Raw genomic sequence first — 23,257 nt, 5'->3', positions numbered from 1 at the left:
CTATGAAGGTGTCTAAATGAGGAAAGTTAGGATAATCACCTTGTACAGACTACTTCCTTATTCTGTTTTTCCAACTCAAGCCAACTTCTCCAGGTCAGGAGTACCAGCTGCCGCTCTACGATCACTTCTAGGCCTCTTGCCCTCTCTGATAAGGTACTAAGTAGAGAATGGTGCTGAAGCCCATGGAAACTCATCAAGTTTTAGAAATTCTTTGCAGAGTCCTTGGAGGTCTCAGTAGCTTCTAGGTCACAAGCTAGAAAGTATATTTCAGTTGACTTTCTAGCAAAAACTGTTTGTTTTTTCTTTTTAAAGGTTAAATAAAGATCTAAGAATGGAAAAGATGTGCCCTGGAAATATTTCCCCAAATGCTTAGCTAACGAAGATGAATAAGAACTTGGAATATTAACAGTATCTGCATATGTGTGTGTATGTGTTTGTACAGAGAAATTAGAATACTGCAAAATGATCTTTCAACATCTGCTAAACTATTCTTGCCTCATCGTTCAATAAGTTTTCTAGGGATATTTACATGTAATCATTTCAGGCCATTCTCTACAATGATCCAATTTCTCTCAAATTATCCAATATTAAGAACTCAAATTTCTTTCAAATAGATGAACCTTAACATGACCACTTCTTAGACGACAGCTTGTGAAGTTTAATAATTTGAGAAGACAGCATTTAATTGGCTGCCCAAAGACCCTCATTTCATCTCTGCAGCTACCTCACCTTATTAGAAACACAATTTCTGACAACAATTTTCATTTGCAAGTTGCATGTTCAACTCCATAGGGAGAGTAAGGATATTTTAAATCCCTCTGTTTTTAATAGGTTCTTTTGCAGATACTGACCAAGAACAGCAACACTCAATGATGAATATCACATTGCTCAAAAATAAGACACTGAAGATGTCAGAGCCAAGCAAGACCCAAGAGTGGAATCTAGAAAAGACAAAACGCTTCAGGAAACTGGTCCCTAAGTAAAACCAAGCAAACCTAAGTCCCAGTATACTTGTTCTTACCTGTAATTGGAATCAGTTTCCAATGTATTTCAGTCTCTTCAACATTATTTGACTTAGATTGTCTACGGAATCCATGTTCAATGGGAACAGTGGGACACAAACTGCAATCTTCAAAATTACTCATGTTAATTAAATCTGGATCCTAAAAATTAGAGTACAGATTCAATACCTTTCTTTTTAATTAATTTTAATGTCAAGAAAAAACAACTATTTTTTCACAGCAAATTCACAAACTTCAACCTAAACATTACAAACAAGTAAAATCAACATGGTGAAGTTATAATACTCTAATCTCAAACTAGAATATAATTTTTTCTCTCAAAACGTAATTGGTTGATTTACAGCAGAGGTTGGTAAACTTTTTCAGTAAAGCACCCAATATTTTAGGCTTTGCAGGCCAGATACTCAGCTCTGCCACTGAAATGCAAAAGCAGCCATAAGCAATACCTAAATGAATGGGCATGACTGTGTTCCAATCAAATTTTAGTTACAAAAATAGGCAGTGGGCTGGGTTTGGTCCATGCCCCCATCAACACAATTTAGAGTTTTAAATATGTCAGGAAATGGTAACAATATAGGTTAGTTTCTTAGTGCCTACCTTACACATGCCCCCAACTGAGATCCCTGTCATCATCCTCCCCATAAAATAAATATCCCAAAACTACATGTAGAAAGCCTGGGGACATGCATATGACTTTTTAAAAAATTTTTTTTCTTTTGGCTGAGCCACGCAGCATACAGGATCTTAGGTTCCCTGATCAGGGATTGAACCCGTGCCCCCTGCAGTGGAAGCACAGAGTCTTAACCACTGGACAGCCAGGGAAGTCCCATGATGCATATGACTTTTACTCAGACAGGGAAGAGAAAATGGAAGAAACTAAATTAGGAACAAGTCTTTAGGAACATGGTGCCATCCTGGTACAGTTCCCCAAGTGATGCAACCACTTCTTGGGAAGGGGGGAGCTGGGGAGATTAGGCTACTTCTCAGCTAGATATCAGTACTCTAAGCACGTATCATAAACTGGATGCCCTGTCAAGCACGGGTGAGGGTCACCTCAGAGGTAATCCTAAAGGCCACTCATTTTCCATTGCATGAGAAATAGAAAGTATTTAACCTTGTTTCTAACTGGTACACTGACTTTGGTCACCTTATCTGCCTCACCTGTGGGTTCTGGTACTGCCAGCAGAAAGCCAGTGTTTTGAGGACTCAATTTTATTATGAAATGATAGAGAACTAACTCCCAGTAAGCCATTCCTGACAAATAGATTGTCCAGCCTTCACTTTATCACAATGGTAAATTTCAGACTACACATAAAGCTTATGAGCAGGAAGGAAAACACTTCTGCATTTATCTCTAACAAGGAATAACTTAGAAATACTATCCTGAATAGACACTATTACTGAAATGTGTATCATTTCTTTGTGAAAAGGAAAAACAAGCACACCCACATTCTCCCTTTTTTAATTCTTAAAAAAATTTTTTGGCTGTGCCATGCAGCATGCGGGATCTTAGTTCCCTGACCAGGGATCGAACCCGTGCCCCCTGCAGTGGAAGCGCAGAGTCCTAACCACTGGACCACCAGGGAATTCCCCCCACATCCTCCCTTTCATACACACATTCACAAAAGCAAACAAAGATAACCAAAAGATACAGGCTTACTTCTTTCAAATGTAGTTTATGGTCAGTGCCTACTTCACTGGTAGAAACAGCAACAGGATACTTTAAAGATGATGTATCAACTTCTAGCAGTGGGCTCTGAGTATCCTTAAAATGTGCATTTTCAATTTTTGCACAAGTAGGCTGCTCATATTCTTTCTTATCCAGGGTAGAGTTCAACTCATACTCATGCTTTTGCCTCATCTCTTCACGGGCATCATCAGAGCTCAATCCTAAGGCCTTGTTGACTGTGTCTGTCAGGGATGCATCAGAATGACGTGCATTTGCTAGTGTTTCTGATAGCCAATTAAACAACCTATGGATGTCAGCAATGCTAGAGTTAGAGGTATCCTGCTGCTGCCGTCTCAAGTCAGCATCATGCCCAAGTGAGCCAACAAGCTGTGGAGACTCTGAAGGGAAAAGAGAAAGAGCCATCTCTTAAAGTCTGGAAGGCAAGCATAAAAATAATATATATATATACCTAAAAATTAATTATCATATAACATTTATAGGCAGGAACTCAATCAAACCACCTGCTTAGAGTTTACAGGTATATCCATCCCTTACTTTCCAAATATGACTGGTTCTAAAATTTTGCACATAGGTCAAAATTCCCATTAAATGAAGGTTTATTTCCATCATAATTTGAAAATTCTATTAAAAATGAGCTCAAATATTATGTTGGTAATATGGATAATATATATAAATAACTGTACTGTAGTTACCTTAAACTCTACCACCAAAATCCTAAAATCAGTGAGGTACTTGACAACAGAAAAAATACCTACACAACGATTTTGCAAAATGTTAGAGAAGGGTATGCAGATTACTCTTAAATCTTCTAAAAATATAAAAACAACAAAAACCCATGACTTTATCTGATTTTGATCTCTCCCATAACATTCTGTACTTAAAATACTGGCTAACCTTTTCATAATCTAAGCTTTATCTTAAATGACTAGATTACTTAATTCATAACAAAGCTGAGATATTAGAGATACAAAATCACCCCAAAGAAATCTACACCAATCTTGCACTAAGAACAAAAAGGACTATGAGAGAAAACATGTTAGACATGGCTCCAAGCAGGTATAAATCTGGGTTATCTGCACCACCAGTATATTTAAAAACTTGCAAAGGGAGGAGACATTCGGAAAGGCATGTGCTTTAATACTGAAGCACATGAGGGTAGAGCCAGGGTAGATGTCAGGATTCCGATTTAGGTAGTGTATATGTACCACAGGCAAAAAAAAAAAGTTAGAAACAACAGGGTACATACTGTATGATTCTAATTATATGAAATTATAGAGAAGGCAAAATAATCTATAGAGACAGCAGATCAGCAGTGGAGTGGAATGAGATAAACTACAAAGAAGAACAAGGCAACATTTGGGGGTAATGAAAAATGTCCTATATATTGGAGTAGTGGTAACACAGCTATAAAAAACTCATCAGACTGTGCACTTAAAATGAGTACATTGTATATAAATCATACCTTAAAAAGTTGATGTTAAAGGCAGTAGGGGAGACAGAAGGCTACCTCTTAATGAGTGGGCTCACTACCAAATTAAGATCAGAACGTTTTAAAAGTTAGAATCTAACCTTTAAATCTCTACTTTCAGGATCAGAAATAAAGTGTGCAAAATGACAAGAAACAAACACAAGTGAGAAACACCTAGATATGCAACTCTGACTATCACTAGTTCTACTTTAACCTATCTACCCCTTCTCCCCTGCCCCATTTCTCCTTTGATCTATTATAACCAGCATAGCTTTCCCACCATTTTAATTACTGAAAAAGCCTGATTTCCACCCACAAATATTTTTTCACACATACAAATTTGCCAATTATCAGCTAAAATGGTGCCAAAATTTAAGTACCTTGCCTATTATGTGTTCAGTGCTAGGAAATATAGCTGACTTTAGGAACAATGCTTGGAGTTAGTCAGAAGTGAGTTCAAACATGGATCAGTGAACTCATAACTTTAGGTAAAATTATTTAACTTCTCTGAGATGGTTTCCTCATCTATAAAATAAGGATAATAATGTCTACCAATCAAGAACTAAATGAGTCCACACATGTAAAGCAGCTAGCACATAGTAAGCACTTAACTCTCAAGACACAGGTCAACAGTATTAGACAGTATGGATCAGTAAGCACCATCAGGTTCAGCACAGAGCAGAAATCCAGCATAAGCTAAAGGAGATGAAAACCATCAAGGAGGAGAACAGCCAGAAAGCTAAGGAGGGATATGAACTGTAAAGATATGAGGCTTGAGAGAAATGAAAGATGCTTCAGGAAAAAAGAAAGAAGTAAAGGGCTGACCATGACATATTCTGAGAAAAGTGCCTTAACCAAGGAGAGTGGGAAACATGGCTACCCAGGCTGGACATGGCCAGTCTGTAACAAAGCCTTGAAAAACGAATACAGAAGCTGAGATTGGCAGCAAAAGTTCCTTTACAAAAACAGGGGACTGCCTAGATTGGCTCTCAGGTTATAATTTGCAAACCCTTGTATGAGGAGAAAGGACAGAACTACTTTACTATGTTTTTGGTTGTTACTTTTATACTATATAAAAACAATTCTGATATTTTACCTTCATACAGATGGCAATTTTCAGATAAATTACTGGTCTTGGCGAGCTTTCTCATATTTTCAGGTAGATCGTCAAGCTTCCTCTTTAAGACAGTTTTGCTTCTCATATCTTCTGTGTCTGAGTCCCCACTCACATTTTTTTTCCTACACTGAATTAAATTAATCAATTCTTTGACTCTATCCTTATCATAATCCAAAGAGTGAGATGACTTCTGCTTTCCAGGTGTAATAGTTTCACCCCTTGAGTTATTTCGTTTTCCGTATTTCATTTTTGTACCATTCATTTCTTCTTCTTGGCCTTCATAATCTGAAAGTGGACTAAACTGTTGAAGTTTTCTGTTTTCTTCAAATAGCTCTTTTAACTTATAAATAGGTAACTGATACATTTCAGGCCGAAAAATATAGGTATGCAAACAATTATCAATATGGGATTTATTTTTTGGAGCTGAATATAAGAATTTTTTATCATCTAATCGTGAATCATATGGAAACATGATAAACTCTCGTTTACCTGAACCAAAACCTCGCTTAAAAAATTCACTTACATACTTTTCTACAACAGAATGAAAATTTATAGTATTTATATTTTTGAATTCCTTTCGACACTGAATCAAAGCAAACTGTAAAAATTGAGTTATTTTTAATACATCTGGCATGCTCTCATGTCTCTCCTGTGGTGCTGCACTGGTTGAACCTTTCTGTGCTGTAAACAAACAAAAAAGCAAATCATGTTAGCAATCAAGAAATTAGTCAAGTACAGATCTACATATCGTCAAAGCAATGTAACAACATCCATACATTAATGGTGGACCAAACCAGTATGTACCCTAATACATATATGTTATATAGGGATATATGAATAGCATGCTTCTAAGCCCAGGAACCTAAAATGGGCCAATAAGAAATTAAAACATGAAAACTGCAGAACATATTTTTAAAGGGAAAAACACCTGCCCATTGAAGATCTTCTTCATGTCCCTAGGCATCAACTGGTGGCAAGCAAAATGTAAGGAGAAATAAAGACCTGAGGCTCCTAGCAAGACTGTCCAGCAAACGACAGTAATGTCACTCCTTCCTGTTGTAACAACTTTGTCTCTATCTCTCTATCCCCATAAGCAGATATGTAGGCACTGAATGGTTACCATTGAGAATCTCATTTTTTTTTGGCCGTGCCACGCCGCTTGAGGGATCTTAGTTCCCCCGACCAGGGACTGAACCCGAGTCCTTGAAACTGAAAGCATGGAATCCTAACCACCGGACCACCAGGTTAAAAATGAAATTCTTGGGAATTCCCTAACAGTGAGAACTTTACCTTAAGACAGCATTAAAGTTCATTCTTAGAAATGGTGAATAGAAATGGTGTTCTCTAAAACAGTATGAAAATTCTTATTAATGTGAATGGCCTAATATTTAACCTAGCACATGATGCACTTACAGTCGCTAAAATGTGAATGCAAAAATGAACTAAGCTAAAAAAAAAAAAATCATATAACAATAGAAACCCTGAAAAACTAAGCTATAGTATTGTAACAATTACAATCAACATTTACTTAGTGAAAACACTGATAAGAACCAAGATAATTTTTCATAGTTAAAAAAACAAGTCATATAATTTGTGTTTTATATTGCTAACACCTCTTAATACCCCCATTATCTCCCAAAACATGACGTAAGAAAGACAAAATGCTTAGTGAGTTATCTGGAAATTTTCAATAAAATGCAGGTATCTATATGTAACTGGATTTAGATATTCAAAGAACTTACAAGTAAGTATGCCTCTAGGTTCTTGAAATAGAAACAAAGCATGTAAGACTCGAGACTTAGCAGTATGATGTTCTAAAAAAACAAAAGTGAAATTCATTAGCAATATATTTTAACTTTTAAAAAGTTAAAGGAGAATTATAAAAATTATAGAGAAGATCACCTACCATATGGAGAAACCATTTGACAAGGAGAGAGAAGAAAAAGGTATCCTCGGTCTCCCAAAGGTTTAACAAGAACCTACATTTTTGGAAGAGGGAAGAAGTTGAATTTGCGTTATTATTCACCATAAGGCAGAAACATAGCAGTTTCTACTAATTATAAGGAAAGCAAAAAGTTTTTGATCATCTTTTTAGGAAAAGTACTGCTACTGAATTAGCTAAAAAACTCTTTCCACCAACTCTCTGCTGATTAACAGGATTCCAATCAATTAAGAATGCCTTTATTATGAAATGCCTTTTCATAATTTTAATGAGAAAATATTACTGAAAGAATTCTAACTATTAAAGCAACTTGTTGATTTTTCCTTGAAGCTAAAATACAAGAACCAAACAAAAACTTCAAATATTTTCCTCAGCAATTCAAAAGACATGTTTTTAATTGCCAAGGTGGTGTGCTGGATGTTGGAGATACAAAATATGACACAAATGCTACCTTTCAAGAGTTCAGGCTAATCTCAAATGAAATGTGTTGCTGTAATCTAATTCTTCACATATTTAACGAACATCTTTCACACGTAAGGCAATTTGCCTTACCAGAGATAACTTGAAAGACAAGCAGCACAAGATCCTTTGATCAAAAGAAGGTTATAATTGGGTGGAGAGAGTAACACAAGAAATATCAATAATTAGATAAGACAGGACAGGTCTTAAAAAGATTTATGAAGCAACAGAAAGGAAAAAATACAGTTAGTCTATGGTTGGAAAACATATTGAGAGTATATGGGAGGTGGATTTTGAAGGACGGGTACGTTGCCAAGAGCCTAAAGTTGTGGGAAAGACATTTCAATAGAGGCAACGTCATGAACAAAGGGCAGAGTTATAACATAATGGACAGTTTGCAGGCATCAGAGTACTTACGACTGGCCAAGGGTGAGGAGAGACTAGGAGAAACATGTAAGACAAGTCTAGAAAGAAAGATCATGGGCTAGATTGTAAAAAGACAAGAATGCCAGGTTAGCCAGAAATGCCCTCGAGAGTATACCCTTTTGAGCTTAAGTGTTTCCCTAAAAAAAAACCCAAAGAAACTTGATAGCACTGGAGGAGGAAAGAAAACAATGTAATGCAGAGAACTCAGTTCACAGACTACTGCAATAGTTCACAATATTTTTTGGATTAAAGAAAGGGTAAGTAAAGGAAGAACTGAGTATAGCAGCTAAACACAAAAGGATATCTGGATTCTGAAAGAAAACTTGTGCTACCTAAATTCCTATTAAGCAATTCCAGTAAACAAAGTCTGTGTAAGAACCAATAATTTAAAGGACTAAAGTGACTACACTATCAATTTACACTTAATAAAAACATTGTTTGAACACCCAAAAGTAAGGTGGACAATGCATCTGCAAAATTTTTGTTTCAGACTCAAACCCTTTTATCCAAAATGTTTTATATATCATACCTCTTTTAATATTTTGCCCAACTCTTGATTTGTCAGAACAGAAAGTTGGGAGACATGAGTAAGAGCTTCATGTTTTGTGGTTGCTCAGAAAAAACAATTAGATTATTTTAACTTCTCACCCACTCCAAATAACAGATTTTTTAACCTGACTGGCTTAGTGGCCTAAAGACCCTAGTGCCCTAAGGGGACTCAGTGTCCCCAGAGACTCATGGAACACAGGGAATCTACACCCAGAAACAACACTCAGGCAGACAGAAGCCCTAGCAGTAATATCTGTGGCTTTAAGCCAAAGAAACACTTTCAACCCTGTACAATAGGAAACACCTGTGAACTCTGTACTGATGCCTCTATTTATTACACCTTACTGTTTCCTTCTCCCTCAGAAAACAATACTAACCCAGTCTGTGGATTTATATTACTTGATTCTGCTATTTTGGCTTTGCAGGTAACATTACAGGTAATATGGTATGAAAACAAAAAGTATTTTTAAAAATGTAAAATATTAAGCTCACAATCTTAAATTACCAAGCTTCAGAGAAAATAAGCTAACCTAAGAGAGATCCAGCAAAAACAATAGATTCAAATACCCAAGAGCTGCAGATTGGAATCAAAAGATGCAATATATAAAACAGGTATGAAATGTTTAAAGAAATAATCTGACAGAACTGAAAACATGTTCACACAGAAACCGTCATACAAATATTCACAGTAGCAATATTCTTAATAGACAAAGAGTGGAAACAACTGATGAATGGCAAACAAAATGTGGCATTATCCATACAGTGAAATAAAAGAAATGAAGTACTGATACATGCTACAACAAGGATGAACCTTAAAAGTATTATGCTAAGTGAAAGAAGGCACTAAACGCCACATACTGCATGATTCCACTTATATAAAATGTCCACTATAGACCAATCCATAAGACAGAAGTAGACTAGTGGTTGCCAGGGACTGGGGGGAGGAAGGAATGTGAAGTGAATGCTTAGTGGGTATGTGGTTTCTTTCTGGGGTGATGAAAATATTCTGGAATAAGATAAGTGGTAATGGTTGCACAACATTGTAAATCTAGTAAAAATCACAGAATTGTACACTTTAAAACGGCTAAAATGTGATGTAATTACAAAAAATTGCAAGGAACATCAGAATATAATCTCTACCTCCTAGAACAGTCCCTAGTTGTGTGTTGGCACACAACAGGTACTCAATAAATCTTTCTGAAAGAATTAACAAGAATCTGTTTAAAAAAAAAAAAGTCAGGCAGATCTCAAAAAGAACCAAATATAGCTTTCAGAAATTAAAAATATTTTCTGTGAAATCGAAAATCAACAGCAAATTAGACACAGGTAAAGACAGAATTTGTAATCTAGAAGATAGCTATGATGAAATCACTCAGAATGCAGTACAAAGGAATAAGACAGAAAACACAAGAGAGGTCAACAGACACTGAGAACAGCATGATGCTTCAGAGTCCTAGAAAGGCAGTCAAAAAAGAGTGAAGAAGTATAATCACAGAGATAATGACTAACAATACTCCAGAAAAAAAGCTATAAATCCACAAATATGAAAAGACAATATATACCAAGCTAGATAAATAAGAAATCTACACCTAGCTATATTTAATGTAACTGCAAAACACCAAAGACAAAGAAAAAACTGAAAAAGCAACCAGAAAAAAAAAAAAGATGATCTACAAAGAAAACATCATTAGACTAAGAGTGGACCTCTCAACAAAAATAGAAGCCAGAAGATATCATAGTAAATACAGTCAAAGTTCTAAGAGAAAATTGCTGTCAACCCAGAATTATGTCCCTAGGATTTAACAATTAAAAAAAAAAAACACATTTTTCTCAAATATAGAGGGGGCATGTACAAAAACTGACCACAGAGTTTTTTTTTAATCCCAATAAATTTCAAATAATTACCTGTTCTGATTTCAATGGAATTAAATTAGAAGAAGAAAAAAGTATTCTCATATATTTGGAAATTTCAAAATATACCTGTACATCATATGACAAAGTGGAAATCATAATGGAAACTAAAAAATACTTAGAACTGGATGATAATGAAAATACTACATATTAAAACATGTAGAATGTAGCTAAAGTAGTACTTAGAACTCAAGTTCATTGCCCATTTTTCTAACATAAGAAGTCAGAAATAGCTAAATAACACCCCCCCCCCCAAGTAGACTAAAACTGACAGATGAAATTAATAAAACAGGAAAACAAAGGTACAACAGAGGGTCAAAACCAAAATTTGGTTCTTAAGATGAATAAAATCAACAAACCTCTGGTGAAAAGTACTAGTAAGAGACAGCCTAATGAAAATACTACTTGCAAAAATACAGCAGCTATTAAAAAACTATAAAAGTAATTCTAGCTCAATAAATTTAAAAACATAGAAGAAATGGACAATTTCCTAAAAAAACAAAAAAACCCATAATATATCCAAACTGACCTGAGAAGAAACAGAAAACCTGAGTTTTCTATTAAAAAATTTGAATCATAAACCCATAAACATTTTAAAGACAGTTTTGCAGCTAAGTGCTACCCGACATACAAAGAATAGATTCCTTTCATCATATATACATCCATCTTTTGTAAAATGAGGAAACACCACTTAACAATTCTGGGAAGCTAGTATAACCTTGCTATAAAAACTAGATAAGGACAAAGATAATGAGAAAGAAAAATTGTAGGTCGATCTCACTCATCATCACAGACACAAAATTCCTAAAACAAAACATTCACACAACAAACCACGTTTTTTTTTTAAATGGGGGAGGGTATTCTAAAACCAGAAGCACAGGAATAGTTTAATACTGAAAAAAGATAAATATAATTCATCTTATTAAGTTTATAGGATAAATACTATGCATGATGGTAAATTTTATGTGTCAACTTGACTGGGCCACAGGGTATCCAGATATTTGGTCAAACTTCATTCTGGATGTTTCTGCAGGTATTTTTGGATGAGTTAAATATATATACATGTGGATAGACAGAGTAGAGCAGGTTGCCTTCTCCAATGTGGGTGAGTCTTACCAGCTGAAGGTCTGATTAGAACAAAAGGCTGACCCTCCCTGGAGTAAAGGGAAATTCTTCCTGCCTGCCTGCCTTTGAGCTGGGACACTGGTTTTTCTCCTGCATTTGAACTCTAAGTGAAATATCATCTCTTCCTGGCCTCAAGCCTGCCAGACTTCATCAGGAGACATCAGGTCTCCTGGTCCTGAGACACTTGGATTCAGACTGGAACTATGCCATCAGGTCTCCTGGGTCCCCAGCTTGCCAACTGCAAATCTTGGGACTTTTCAGCCTCCATAACTGTGCAAGCCAATTCTTTATAATAGATTTCTTTCTATATGTATACAGCTGACCCCTGAACAATGTGGGTGTTAGGAACCCCCACGCAGTTGAAAATCTGCATATAACTTTACAGTCAGCCCACCATATCAGTGGTTCTGCATCTGCAGATCCAACCAACCACAGATCATATAGTACCGCAGTACATATTTACTGAAAAAAATTTGCATACAAATGGACTTGCACAGCTCAAACCAATGTTGTTAAAGTATCAACTGCATATCCAACTGGTTCTGTTCCTCTGATGAAACCTGACTAATACACCATGTAACCATCTCGATAAATACAAAAAAAAAAAAAAAAAAGAATTCAATAAAATTCAAAACCCATTCACGGTTAAAAACTAAAGAAGGAAAAAATTTAAGCTGATAAAGATTAATTATGAAAAACCTAAAGCAAACTTCTAACCTAGTACAAACTTCCTACTAATGGTTAATGTTAGAAGTGTTCTTTTGAAGATCAAGAAGACAAGAATAGGACTTCCCTGGTGGCACAGTGGTTAAGAATCCACCTGCCAATGCAGGGCACATGGGTTCGAGCCCTGGTGCAGGAAGATCCCACATGCCACGGAGCAACTAAGCCCGTGCGTCACAACTACTAAGCCTGCGCTCTAGAGCCCACGTTCCTAGAGCCCGTGCTCCACAACAAGAGAAGCCACCGCAATGAGAAGCCCGCGCACCGCAACAGAGAGTAGCCCCCGCTCGCCGCAACTAGAGAAAGCCCGTGCGGAGCAACGAAGACCCAACACAGCCAAAAATATATAAATAAATAAATTTATAAAAAAAAAAAGACAAGAACGCCTACAATCACCACTTTTATTCAACATCATACTAGAGATCCTAGATTAGAGAGGAAAAAACAAAACGATGTTGCTCCCAGATAATGAAATCTATATAGTAATCCCAAATAATGTACAAAACTGAACAAATTATTCATATTTCATATACTGATCTGACATAATCAATATATAAATATCAATTACATTTCTATATACACAACAAACAGAAAATGCACTGAAATGGAAAATACTGTTTACAACAGCATCAAAAAAATAAATAAATAAATAAGATGTCTGGGGATAAAACTAACAAAAAATGAGCAAGACTTGTATCCAGAAAATTATAAAACTCTGTTAAAAGAATACCCTAAAGAAGTGAAGAGATAATCTTGTTCATGGATAAGACAGTATCGAATTTGATCTACAGATTTAATACAATTCCAATTTTAAAATTCCAATAGGGTTTTTTTAGTGGGGAGGGGAGTAAGGAGCTAACAAGCTGATCCTAAAATTTTTTTGAAAAAATCAAGCTGATTCTTAAATTTGGGGTGGTGGGGGGAAGCTAAATCTCAAATAGCGGAACACTCCAAAAAGGATGAAAAAAGTGGGGCAATTTGCCCTACCCGGTATCAAGACTTCTTAGTGGAGAAAGGATGGACTATTCAGTAAATGGTTCAGGAACAACTTGTTATTCATATTGGGGAAAAAATGAAGTTGGATTCCTATATTATATCAAACAAAAATAAAAAACAAAACAATACACACACATATATTTTTTAAAAACTTAAGTGCCAAAGGCAAAACCATAACATATTCAAAAGAAAATATAGGGCAGTATCTATAAGACCTAGGGGCAAGGAACGATTTCTTAAGTTTAAGTCACAAACAGTACTTAACATTCAGGCAGACAAATTCAATTACATTAGAGTTATGAACACGTATTCTTCAAAAAACACTGCGAATAAAGTAGAAAGGCAAGTGTAAATTATGGAAAAACAATTATAGCACACAGCTGAGTATTAGTTCCCAAAATATATATTAAGATCCTCAAATTAGTAAGAAAACACAAGCCACTCTATAATGGAATATAATTTGCAAAAATACTGAATCACTATGCTGTACACCTGAGACTAACACAATATTGTAAATCAACCATACTTCAAAGCAAAAAAAAAAAACCACAAGCCACTCAAAAGGAAAAATAGGTAGGCAGCTGAACATTAAAAGATATAAGTTTACGAAAGGATGATCAACTCATCATATTTCAGGAAAGACAAGCTAAAATCACAATAAGATACTATTTTATACCCACCAGATTGGCAAGATTTTGCCAAAGTCTGACTATACCAAGTAATTATGAGTACGTGAATTAATGGGAACTTGCTGGTACTGAGGGTATAAATTGGTACAACCACTTGAAATAAAATGCATTATTTTGTAAAGCCAGTCATACATTATGATTCAGTAATTCTACTTACAGATAATAAATCTAATATACTAGATCTACACCTGAGAGAAAATTATCTTGTATATGTACATCAGGAGAGACTCAAAATGTTCACAGCAGAGACAATATTCAAATTTAGGGACATTTCTCTTATACTTTTTCTTATACTAAAGTTAGCTTTAAGAATTCATTTGACTTCACTTTGTTATATACCTGAAACTAACACAACATTGTAAATCAACTATACTCAAATAAAAATTTTTTTAAAAAAAAGTTAATTTGACTAACAACCAACCTAAAGAGAGTTCAGTATTTTACTTATTTTATAAATACCCCTGTGGGAAAGTACCACTTCCCTGAATTCTGTGTTCCTGCAAAAAGCCCTAGCCTTCTGACATGCAGAAATGTATATGATATAAAGATAGGAAATGTTTGTTTACATTTCCCCCAGAAATATTTCACTCTTCACATACCTTAAGAATTATATCTATAGCCAATTACCTAGTTAATTGCTCTGATCTAAAAGAATAAATTTCTCTTACCTCCCTGAAAGTGCCAAGTGAGTACACAAAAGGTTACAGTACAGATTAGGTTCCTAGGTTAACTCCCACAATTCCAGAAGACTGGAGAGCTATCTCTGTAGGTATTACATTTCAAGGAAGAATAAATGGGTCCCAGGAACTTGGAGATGTCTTTAGGTCCAAGAGGGCTAACTGGCTCCTGAAGAGATTTCATTTATTCATCAAAGGGTTGGAGTTAATATTTATTACATTTTCAAGGATATCTTTTTCCAGGAGGGGAGGGAGATAGATGTCTCCTTCCCTTCATGAGCAAAGAAAAATCATTTTCCGCATGCCTTGCCTACCGAGTGTCCAACTACTTGCATAGGATAATTGACCTGAGTCTCGATGCATTGCCCTAAGGGTAGGAAATAGGGCAAAGGAGAACCAACACATTTATTACTGTGAGGTACTGACTAAGTCTCTCTCTGATCCAGAACATCTCCTGTGCGTATTCAGGATAAAATTATTAAGAACCCAACAGTCCCCAATGCACCTCCCATTATGATGACAACTATGAAGAAAGTAGCTATAGTTAGAATAATTCCCAGTGGGGTTTGCAGGAAAGGGGGCAGCCGCACAAAATACGTCAGTTCGTTAGATTCATGTAGTGTATCCTTATGGAATGCCTGTGCCCTCTAAGATCTAGGATCTTACTTTACTTCTTGATTCTGGGAAGACCCAGTCCTCCACAAACCTAATATAACACTTACTCAGGTGAAAAACAAAATGCCAGTATCCTTCCTATCCTGATTCTCACTATTAGGCACTCAACAGATACTGTACTTTTCTGATAAACTCCTCACTGCCCAGACCCACAATACTCATTCTCTGAAATTCAAGAACTGAACAGATTTGGATAACTCAATATCCCACCATATCCAAACCTACTACCTAAACTTTCACTTTATGAACTCAAGAACTGAATAGATTTTGGTCATGAGGAATACTTGTATCATAGACAAATTTTGGGAGGAAAACAAGAAACGCAAATATAAATAAAAAAGTATGTTCACATGTAGGTGAATGTGCATGTGTGTGTGTTCTAAGATGCCTACCTAAAGATTTCTAGCTGGTCTCAAAAAGTTACTGCTAGGTGTCCATCAATTCACAAGTGTACAAACTCTGCCTATGAGTTTTGTATATAATTTGACCCTCCCATCTAAATATAAACGATGGATTGGTTAAGCAAATACATATGCATACAACAAAATTCTACGTAGCCATCTATGAAGTTGCAGGTTCTGAAAATCACGGATACAGCTCTCCATGTGACTACCTGGAAACCGAGGCTCAACAAAATGAGGAGTAAAAAGAAGTCAACAGCTGAAAACTTGTATTAAATGGCATACTTGTGCAAAAAAACTTCTCTCTCTACTGGAATGTCCCATCAACACTTAAACATGAGCTCACCTACCTCATGTTAACAGAAACCTTGGAATAGCCACTCTCCTCTGCAATCACCTCCTCTCCTTCAGCTAAATTATACATATTAGCATCATGTATTCATTTTCCATTCATTCCTGAATCCATCACAATCTGCTGCCTGACCTAGTAATCCCTCTACCCAAACTCGATATACTCAATACCTACTAAATTAGATACTACTTAGTAAATATCTCTTAAATCAGTCTCCTTTTTCTTTTCTCATCCAACCTATCATTACCCTCTAAATGTAATAGTTTCCTACCTCATCTCCCCCCTTCAATTCACTCTCTACAGAGTAACCAAGATAAATTTTCAAAACACAGATTTGATCACATTGCATACACGATTAAAACCTCATCCCACTCTTTAAAACCCATTGCTATAGGATCAAGTCCAAATGTCCAAACATTCGAGCACTGCCTGAATGACACTGCAGAACACAGCCCCCTACACACTTCTCTAGCCTCATGTTCTACCACTTTCCCCCAACTACTCTAGTGTTTTTACCCTTTCAACCTCACCAAGCGCCTTGTTCTTTTTGAATCTTCAAATATGTCACTGTCTCTACTGGAACAAAGCACATCTGAGTAACTCCATTTATCACATAATCCAGGAAAACAGAGTCTCTTGCCTCATTCTTTACCAAACTATATACCCTGCATAAAAAAGTGATAATGAATAAATATTTGTTGAATATCACTGTCACAAAATATAATAAAGATACTTCATGGGGAAGACTGGTCTATAGAGGATCTAGTGTCGTGGCTAAAAAGAAAAGTACCAAAGGCCACAGTAAAACACTGTTAATCAAATGGCAGCAACAAAGACGGAGACCTTACGTTATTTTCAGAGGCAAAAATGAAATAAACCGAAATATTATCATAATCTCTTATTAATATGCATATGTCTAAGGGAGAATGAGGAACATTTTAAAACCTTTCACTCACAAGTTTTTCTTTCTCTAGTTTTTGCAGTAAACTTTCCATGTTACTTCCAATTCTTGTCTTTTCTACAACTTCATAGAGGCTGCAATACATTCCATTCTTCAAAACTGACATAGGAAAAAATACATAGTAAATATTCAAATCAAGTCTGCTTCTTATATATTTTAGTAAAATTAAACTGCTTTACCTTCATATGGACCTAAGTAAGTTTCCTTATAAAACAGCGCTGGAGGGATTTTCTGTTTCAGATGATCAATACTCATAACTGTTTCAACATCTAACTTCTCAGGACTGAAAGAAAATTGAAAAGGCGTATTTGCCTTACCTGTATTTTTAACTCTAGCAATTTTCTCACTCTCTCTCTCTCTCTCTCTCTCTCTCACACACACACACACACACACACACACACACACAAGTATCTTGATGGAATACAGAAGAGCATATTTATGAATAGCATACTTGATATTTGATTTGGGCAGTTCAGATATATGTATAGGTAGCTAGACTGTCCAGCAATATTACCAACGTTCCATCTGTAAGCCAGAAGCTAACCGTTATTTATACCAATTTTACTAACCACAAAGGATAAAAAGTTGTCATTTTATTAAATGCAATTCAAGTATGAACAGTTAAATTAATCTTCAACCATTTATGGGGACCCATAATGCTTACTGTGGTGGTAGCAAAAGATCATTTTAAACCTTTCTATTCCAACATATGTTGCACAGGACTGAAAACAGCATATAAATTTTAACTTAACTCACCACATCAAGCTGTTTCCAACAAAGAACTGATATCTTTTAAAGTCTATCATGTTCAAATTGCTAAATGAAAAATATATCTAATTAGGACAAAACTTTGAAAAATACTTTTAATATTTAAAATCACTAAGAAAAAATCTTATGCCATAAATGTGTATAACTATTTAGCCCATCTGCAAATCAAGACAGAAAAGCAGAGGGCTCATTCTGCCAACTAAGTTTCCAAAGTTATCAAATCAATCTTTTTTAAAACAAACCATTGTTTATATGTAAGTTCTTATGGATCAAAGTAAAATTTAAATGTAAGTTAGAAAAAGGAATTTTAATTGCAAGTAAGAACTGAATAATTAGCAACTACTAACTGCTATTTTCTTGTAATATAACATACTTACAGCTTGATAGGCAAAAAAGCACGAGTGGCTGACCTCAGAGAAATATAACACAAAAGCTTTCCTTTATTTAAAAGCTGTCCTTTCCACAACGTGTAGTTAAATTTATCTAAATAAAAAGAATAATGACACAACTCAGCCTCTTGGCAGCCCAGAAGCAAATATTTACTAGAACTAAAGGGAAAAACATCCAGAAACACAGTTTAAGTAGATCCACCAAAAGAAACCTTGACATTTCTATTTACAGGGAATTCAAATACTAGGATTTTTGTTTCAGGTATCTTTTCCCCTACAAAATTATTCCAGATGAAAATAACAAATTTATTTGCCTAAATGTCCTCATATCAGAAAGCTGAGGAGCAAAGACCATACAGTACTGCCCTCCTACTTCCCCCAAAGGAGACCATACTAAATCCAGTTAACTACATGAATCCCTCACAACGTCTTACAGCTTCCACTTGCGCTCTTCTCATTGCAGAGAAACTTGAAGATAGAAAGTGTCAATATTGCTTTTAATCTTCTCTCTCTTCTAAATTCTACACCTCTGATGAAGTTAATACTTTTAAAAGGCTGAGTTGTGAAACTTGTTCTATTTTTTACCTTTATCAATCAAAGTGCTAAAATTCTTTGGTGTATTCACAGTACCAGCAGATTCTCAAAGGAGACCTTATGTTTGGATGACCAAATGTTGATGCTACATCATAACATGGCCTCGAGCTTTTTCATACTTTGCAGATTCTCATTCATTATAAAAATAAAACAAAGTACTTAACTTATTAATTTTTTTACTCTACATACTTATTCTTTCGATTTATAAAACTAAAAGAAAGAAATATAAGAATCTTACCTGTGTTTCTATCTGCATTAAAGCTGTTAGATCTACAAATAAATTTTTAAAAAGAAAAAAGAAATATTACTGATTGCTAACAACATGAAAGTTAACATTCAGGGCATTGACAGAAATACTATTTTTTAATGGGATACTGTACAAGAGAATTAAATCCTTCCCTCCCAGTATGAAGAACAAATTACTTATTACAACATTTAATAAATCCAAGTCTACTCAGAGAAATCAGAATCACTTACTTGGCTCAAATTACCATATTTTCCCAAATTTAAGGGAGCTGTTTTTCCCAAAAATATCCATCAGGAGAGAATACAGTCCTTTAAAGTCTCTGTCAATTTCTTTATTTTGGTGATGAGATTTGAGGAAATAGCCTCAATCATACTTAAATATTTACTAAGCTTCTATTATTTACTAGGCACAGTTCTGGGTAACAATTACAGCGATGAACAAAACCCCTGCCTTCATAGAGCTTACAGTCTCATAAGGAAGACAGACAACAATCAAAAAGTAAGTATAAAAAAAAAAAATAAAGTAAGTATATAGTTTACCAGATGATGATCGTTTTAAGTGCTATGGAAGAAAAGGAAGAAAGAAACTAAGGGTACATAGGTTTCAAAAAAAAAAAATCACAGAAGGTCTCACTGACACTGTAAACTATGCAGCTAATTGAGGAATCAGGGGGAATAGCAAATGCAGAGGCAGAAGCATTCATGGCAGCATTCAAGGTACAACAAGGATGTTCATTTTAAATGATACGGAGGGTCAACAGATAAAATCAAAGAGGCAAAGAAAATTAACAGACAATCATTATTCCTGGGGGTACGACCTTATAATTAAGTGCTGGGTGTCTTTTAAAAATCACTGTTGAAAGGCACTATAGTAAATGTATCATGGAGATCACAAATATAGAGCCACCGGAAAAAAAAAAAAAAAGAATGAAAGAAAAACACAACTGTCAGGATATTATGCAAATCAGTACTTGTGGCTGTGGATGGTTTCCAGGGCTATTCACTGACCAAAAAAAAGTGCTGCATCTCAAACAACTTAAATGAAGACAAGACAATCTGATCTGAAAACTGATTAAAAGGTTGACCTCAAAAATGTCTGTTTCATGAAATGTGGCTTTTTAAAACTGCAGTATTTCTAAATTACTAGATATCATGCATGACTTTAAATCTGGGAACTCAAAGTAAAAATAAGTAGATATTTAACTGTTTCACCTACATCTCTGTAAATCTACTTATTCAATTTTGCCAAAACATTTTCTGGAATCACCCCATGGTGGGGGGGGGGGGAAGAAACTGATTTGTACTTGGTCACCTCATATTAGAGCTTGTAAGAAATCATCAATGGCAATTTACTCTGACTGACCATCAGAATCACCTGGAAGCGTGTAAGAACTACCAAAGCCTAGGCTCCTTCATAAATACTTGATTTAACTGGTTTGAGATGGGGCTGAGGATTTGTAGAAGCTCCCCATTTCCAGGAGAGCTAATACACAAAATTTCACTTTTAAAAACTGCATTTTGGGGAATTCCCTGGCAGTCCAGAGGTTAGGACTCTGTGCTTTCACTGCCCAGGGCCCAGGTTCGATCCCTGGTCTGGGAGCTATGATCCCACGCGCTTCACAGCACAGCCAAAAACAAAAAAACAAAATCAAACAAACAAACAAAACTTCATTTGGACATTCCCTGGTGGTCCAGTGGTTAGGACTCCGAGCTTCCACTGCAGGGGGCACGGGTTTGATCCCTGATCAGGGAACTAAGATCCTGCACGCCACATGACATGGCCAAAAAAAACCCCCAAAAAACCAACTGCATTTATGCAGCTACACAAACCTTCAATATCAGGAAAAAAAGATTAACCAGTGAGGTTTAAGTAAATTTTAGTTTTTATTTCCACACAGTTAAGTATCTGTCCTTCTAACTGACTTCTTAAAAGTCATCATCAACATTCATGAATCTAATTAATTTCAAGAGAAGAATAGAAAATGGGAAGAAATACAAAGTGTTCCTCCTAACTCAGAAGTGCAGGATACGTGTTATATACCATTCTGGATGACGTCTAAAATTCATGAGTCTTACCTTGATGAAGGTACGAACTTCGGAGTTTGTATATCATCTTTATAAGTAAAAGACACAACTGCGTATGGACACACGTGTCTCGGTCTTCGCCTTACCTCATCAAAGCCATACTCATAAAAATAATACTAAAAATAAGAAAATGCAAAATTAACTTCCTTAAGAAGGCAAGAAGTAGACAGTGGAATCTTACAATTACCTGCCTGATTTCTGAGAAACACAATACCACCTAAGTACCCTTAATGAAAGATATCTTTAAGCACTGCTTGTCAATTTAATTAAAATAATTTGTACTTTATATTTATTTTATGATATAAAATATTCTGCTTCTATATATATATCAGATGCCAGGATACTAATAGGTATTCCAAAAGTTTACTTCTGAAGAACTGACCAGTGGGAATGCGCAACAAATTTCCTCATGAAAATGAAACAAATGGAGCCTAAGCTCCCAGGTCAGCCCAGAAAAACCAATTTGATACAAAAGTAAAATACTAAGAACACAATCTCAAGCAAACCTAGCATTCTGCTCATTATTTCAAAAGAAAAACACATTTTTGACTCCAACTGCAGACAAAGCAACAAAGGGGAGGTGGCAGAGATTACAAACATAGGTGACAAAGGCAGCTGAACCTCTTCCTATTACCCTATCTATCTGCCTCTCCCCTTCACAACATTCATTAGATTAGGGTTTTCTGACCTGCAGTCTAGGGATTTTCATTAAAAAGAATGCCCTAGTTTATAAACAAAGCACTGTCCTTCAAAGTCCATTCTCTTGGGAAACTACTGATTTCAATAATGTTGCTGTTGCTCTAAAAATGCCTGGAATTTTTCTGGAAACATCAAGCCAATTTACAAGTTCTGCTAGAAAAACCAGTAATTACTTTATAGTTATATTTCATATCTACTAATACTACTGTCCAGAAGGTAATCAAATGAGTCAGCCCAGATGACTTTGGTGAATATAATTTTTGCAAAAAGCCCCCAACAATAGGTCTTGCCCACTGAGATTCTTCAAAAAGAAAAGAGCAAGAATAAACTTTATTTTATGTAAATAAAGTAAAAATCAAAGAAAAGAAAAAGAAAGAACATTTCCAGGGAGGTTAGCACCACCACTTTTCACATACAATCCGTTTAGATATACACATTTTTTATACATTTGTTAAAAAGAGTAACATTATAGTCAAACAACATATAAAAACACAACGACTGATATTCATTAAATACACTTTTAAATATGTGTAGTTTACTATAAATCAATTACATCTGAATAAAATTTAAAGAATGAATTCTAAGTTTGCATTTTAGAAAAATACTAATAAAAATAGAAAATATCTACCAAATCAATAATACAAAGTGATATGAATTAAGGTAATTCAAAGGGCTTTGACTTTACCTTAAAGAATGAGCAATATTTTATTAGACAGGATCTTTCTAGGCCAGGAGAAACCAAGGCTTCAAGAGGAAATGAGATCGTTGAGGGCAGGAATTATACAAAAAACAGGCTGGAGGTCACAGTCTACAGGCAGGGAGAGCTAGCTAGGCTAAGGAATCTGAATATCACTGTAAGTCTAAGGGGGGCCACTGTTATGTTTCTGAGCTATCTTGGAAACACTGAACAAATAGCAGTGAGAGACACTGGAGTCTAGCAGTGGTAAGTGGAAACCAGAGTCTAGTGTGGTGGCAGAGAGAACTGAAAGGGAGACATTTTAAAGGATTTAGTGACAAACTGATACGAGGTCATAACACTAAAATTGATCCAGGTACTTACCTGAGTAAGCTCATAAGCTCTATAAGCCAAAAGTGATGTAATTCTATTGGCATTCTTCGACACATGACATTCATGCTTTGGTGTTGGGTCCAAAGCACTTTTATTTAATATAGATTCCAAACTTTTTACACCCATGGGGTCATATATACTCTTTATTTTACCCTAAAATACAGAAAACCTTTTAAGTCCACCAAAACCTAATTACTGACTGTATGACATTAACATTATAGAAT

General features: G+C 35.4%; 1 protein-coding gene across 8 annotated transcripts in view; it reads right to left on the bottom strand.

Annotated features, from left to right (window-relative positions):
- TASOR (transcription activation suppressor) overlaps positions 1-23,257 on the bottom strand; it is a 48,482-nt gene that overhangs the window by 12,589 nt on the left and 12,636 nt on the right. For all 8 annotated transcript variants that reach the window (XR_011075728.1, XM_068558770.1, XM_068558772.1 and 5 more), the window contains exons 6-16: positions 23,025-23,186; positions 21,257-21,381; positions 19,173-19,204; positions 18,329-18,434; positions 17,363-17,466; positions 17,179-17,282; positions 7,204-7,276; positions 7,040-7,111; positions 5,277-5,978; positions 2,683-3,089; positions 1,022-1,163 (exon numbers count right to left, since the gene is read on the bottom strand). Coding sequence is in view for 7 of the 8 variants with exons in the window: in XM_068558770.1 (XP_068414871.1) it covers positions 1,022-1,163; positions 2,683-3,089; positions 5,277-5,978; positions 7,040-7,111; positions 7,204-7,276; positions 17,179-17,282; positions 17,363-17,466; positions 18,329-18,434; positions 19,173-19,204; positions 21,257-21,381; positions 23,025-23,186 (2,029 nt within the window). In the remaining variant the exon portion in view is untranslated. The remainder of the gene's footprint in view (positions 1-1,021; positions 1,164-2,682; positions 3,090-5,276; positions 5,979-7,039; positions 7,112-7,203; positions 7,277-17,178; positions 17,283-17,362; positions 17,467-18,328; positions 18,435-19,172; positions 19,205-21,256; positions 21,382-23,024; positions 23,187-23,257) is intronic.

Source organism: Eschrichtius robustus, chromosome 12 (genome assembly GCF_028021215.1).
Source record: "Eschrichtius robustus isolate mEscRob2 chromosome 12, mEscRob2.pri, whole genome shotgun sequence".
Lineage (NCBI taxonomy): Eukaryota > Metazoa > Chordata > Mammalia > Artiodactyla > Eschrichtiidae > Eschrichtius > Eschrichtius robustus.
Note: the sequence above shows the minus strand (reverse complement) of the source record. Positions and strands in the feature narration are given on the sequence as shown.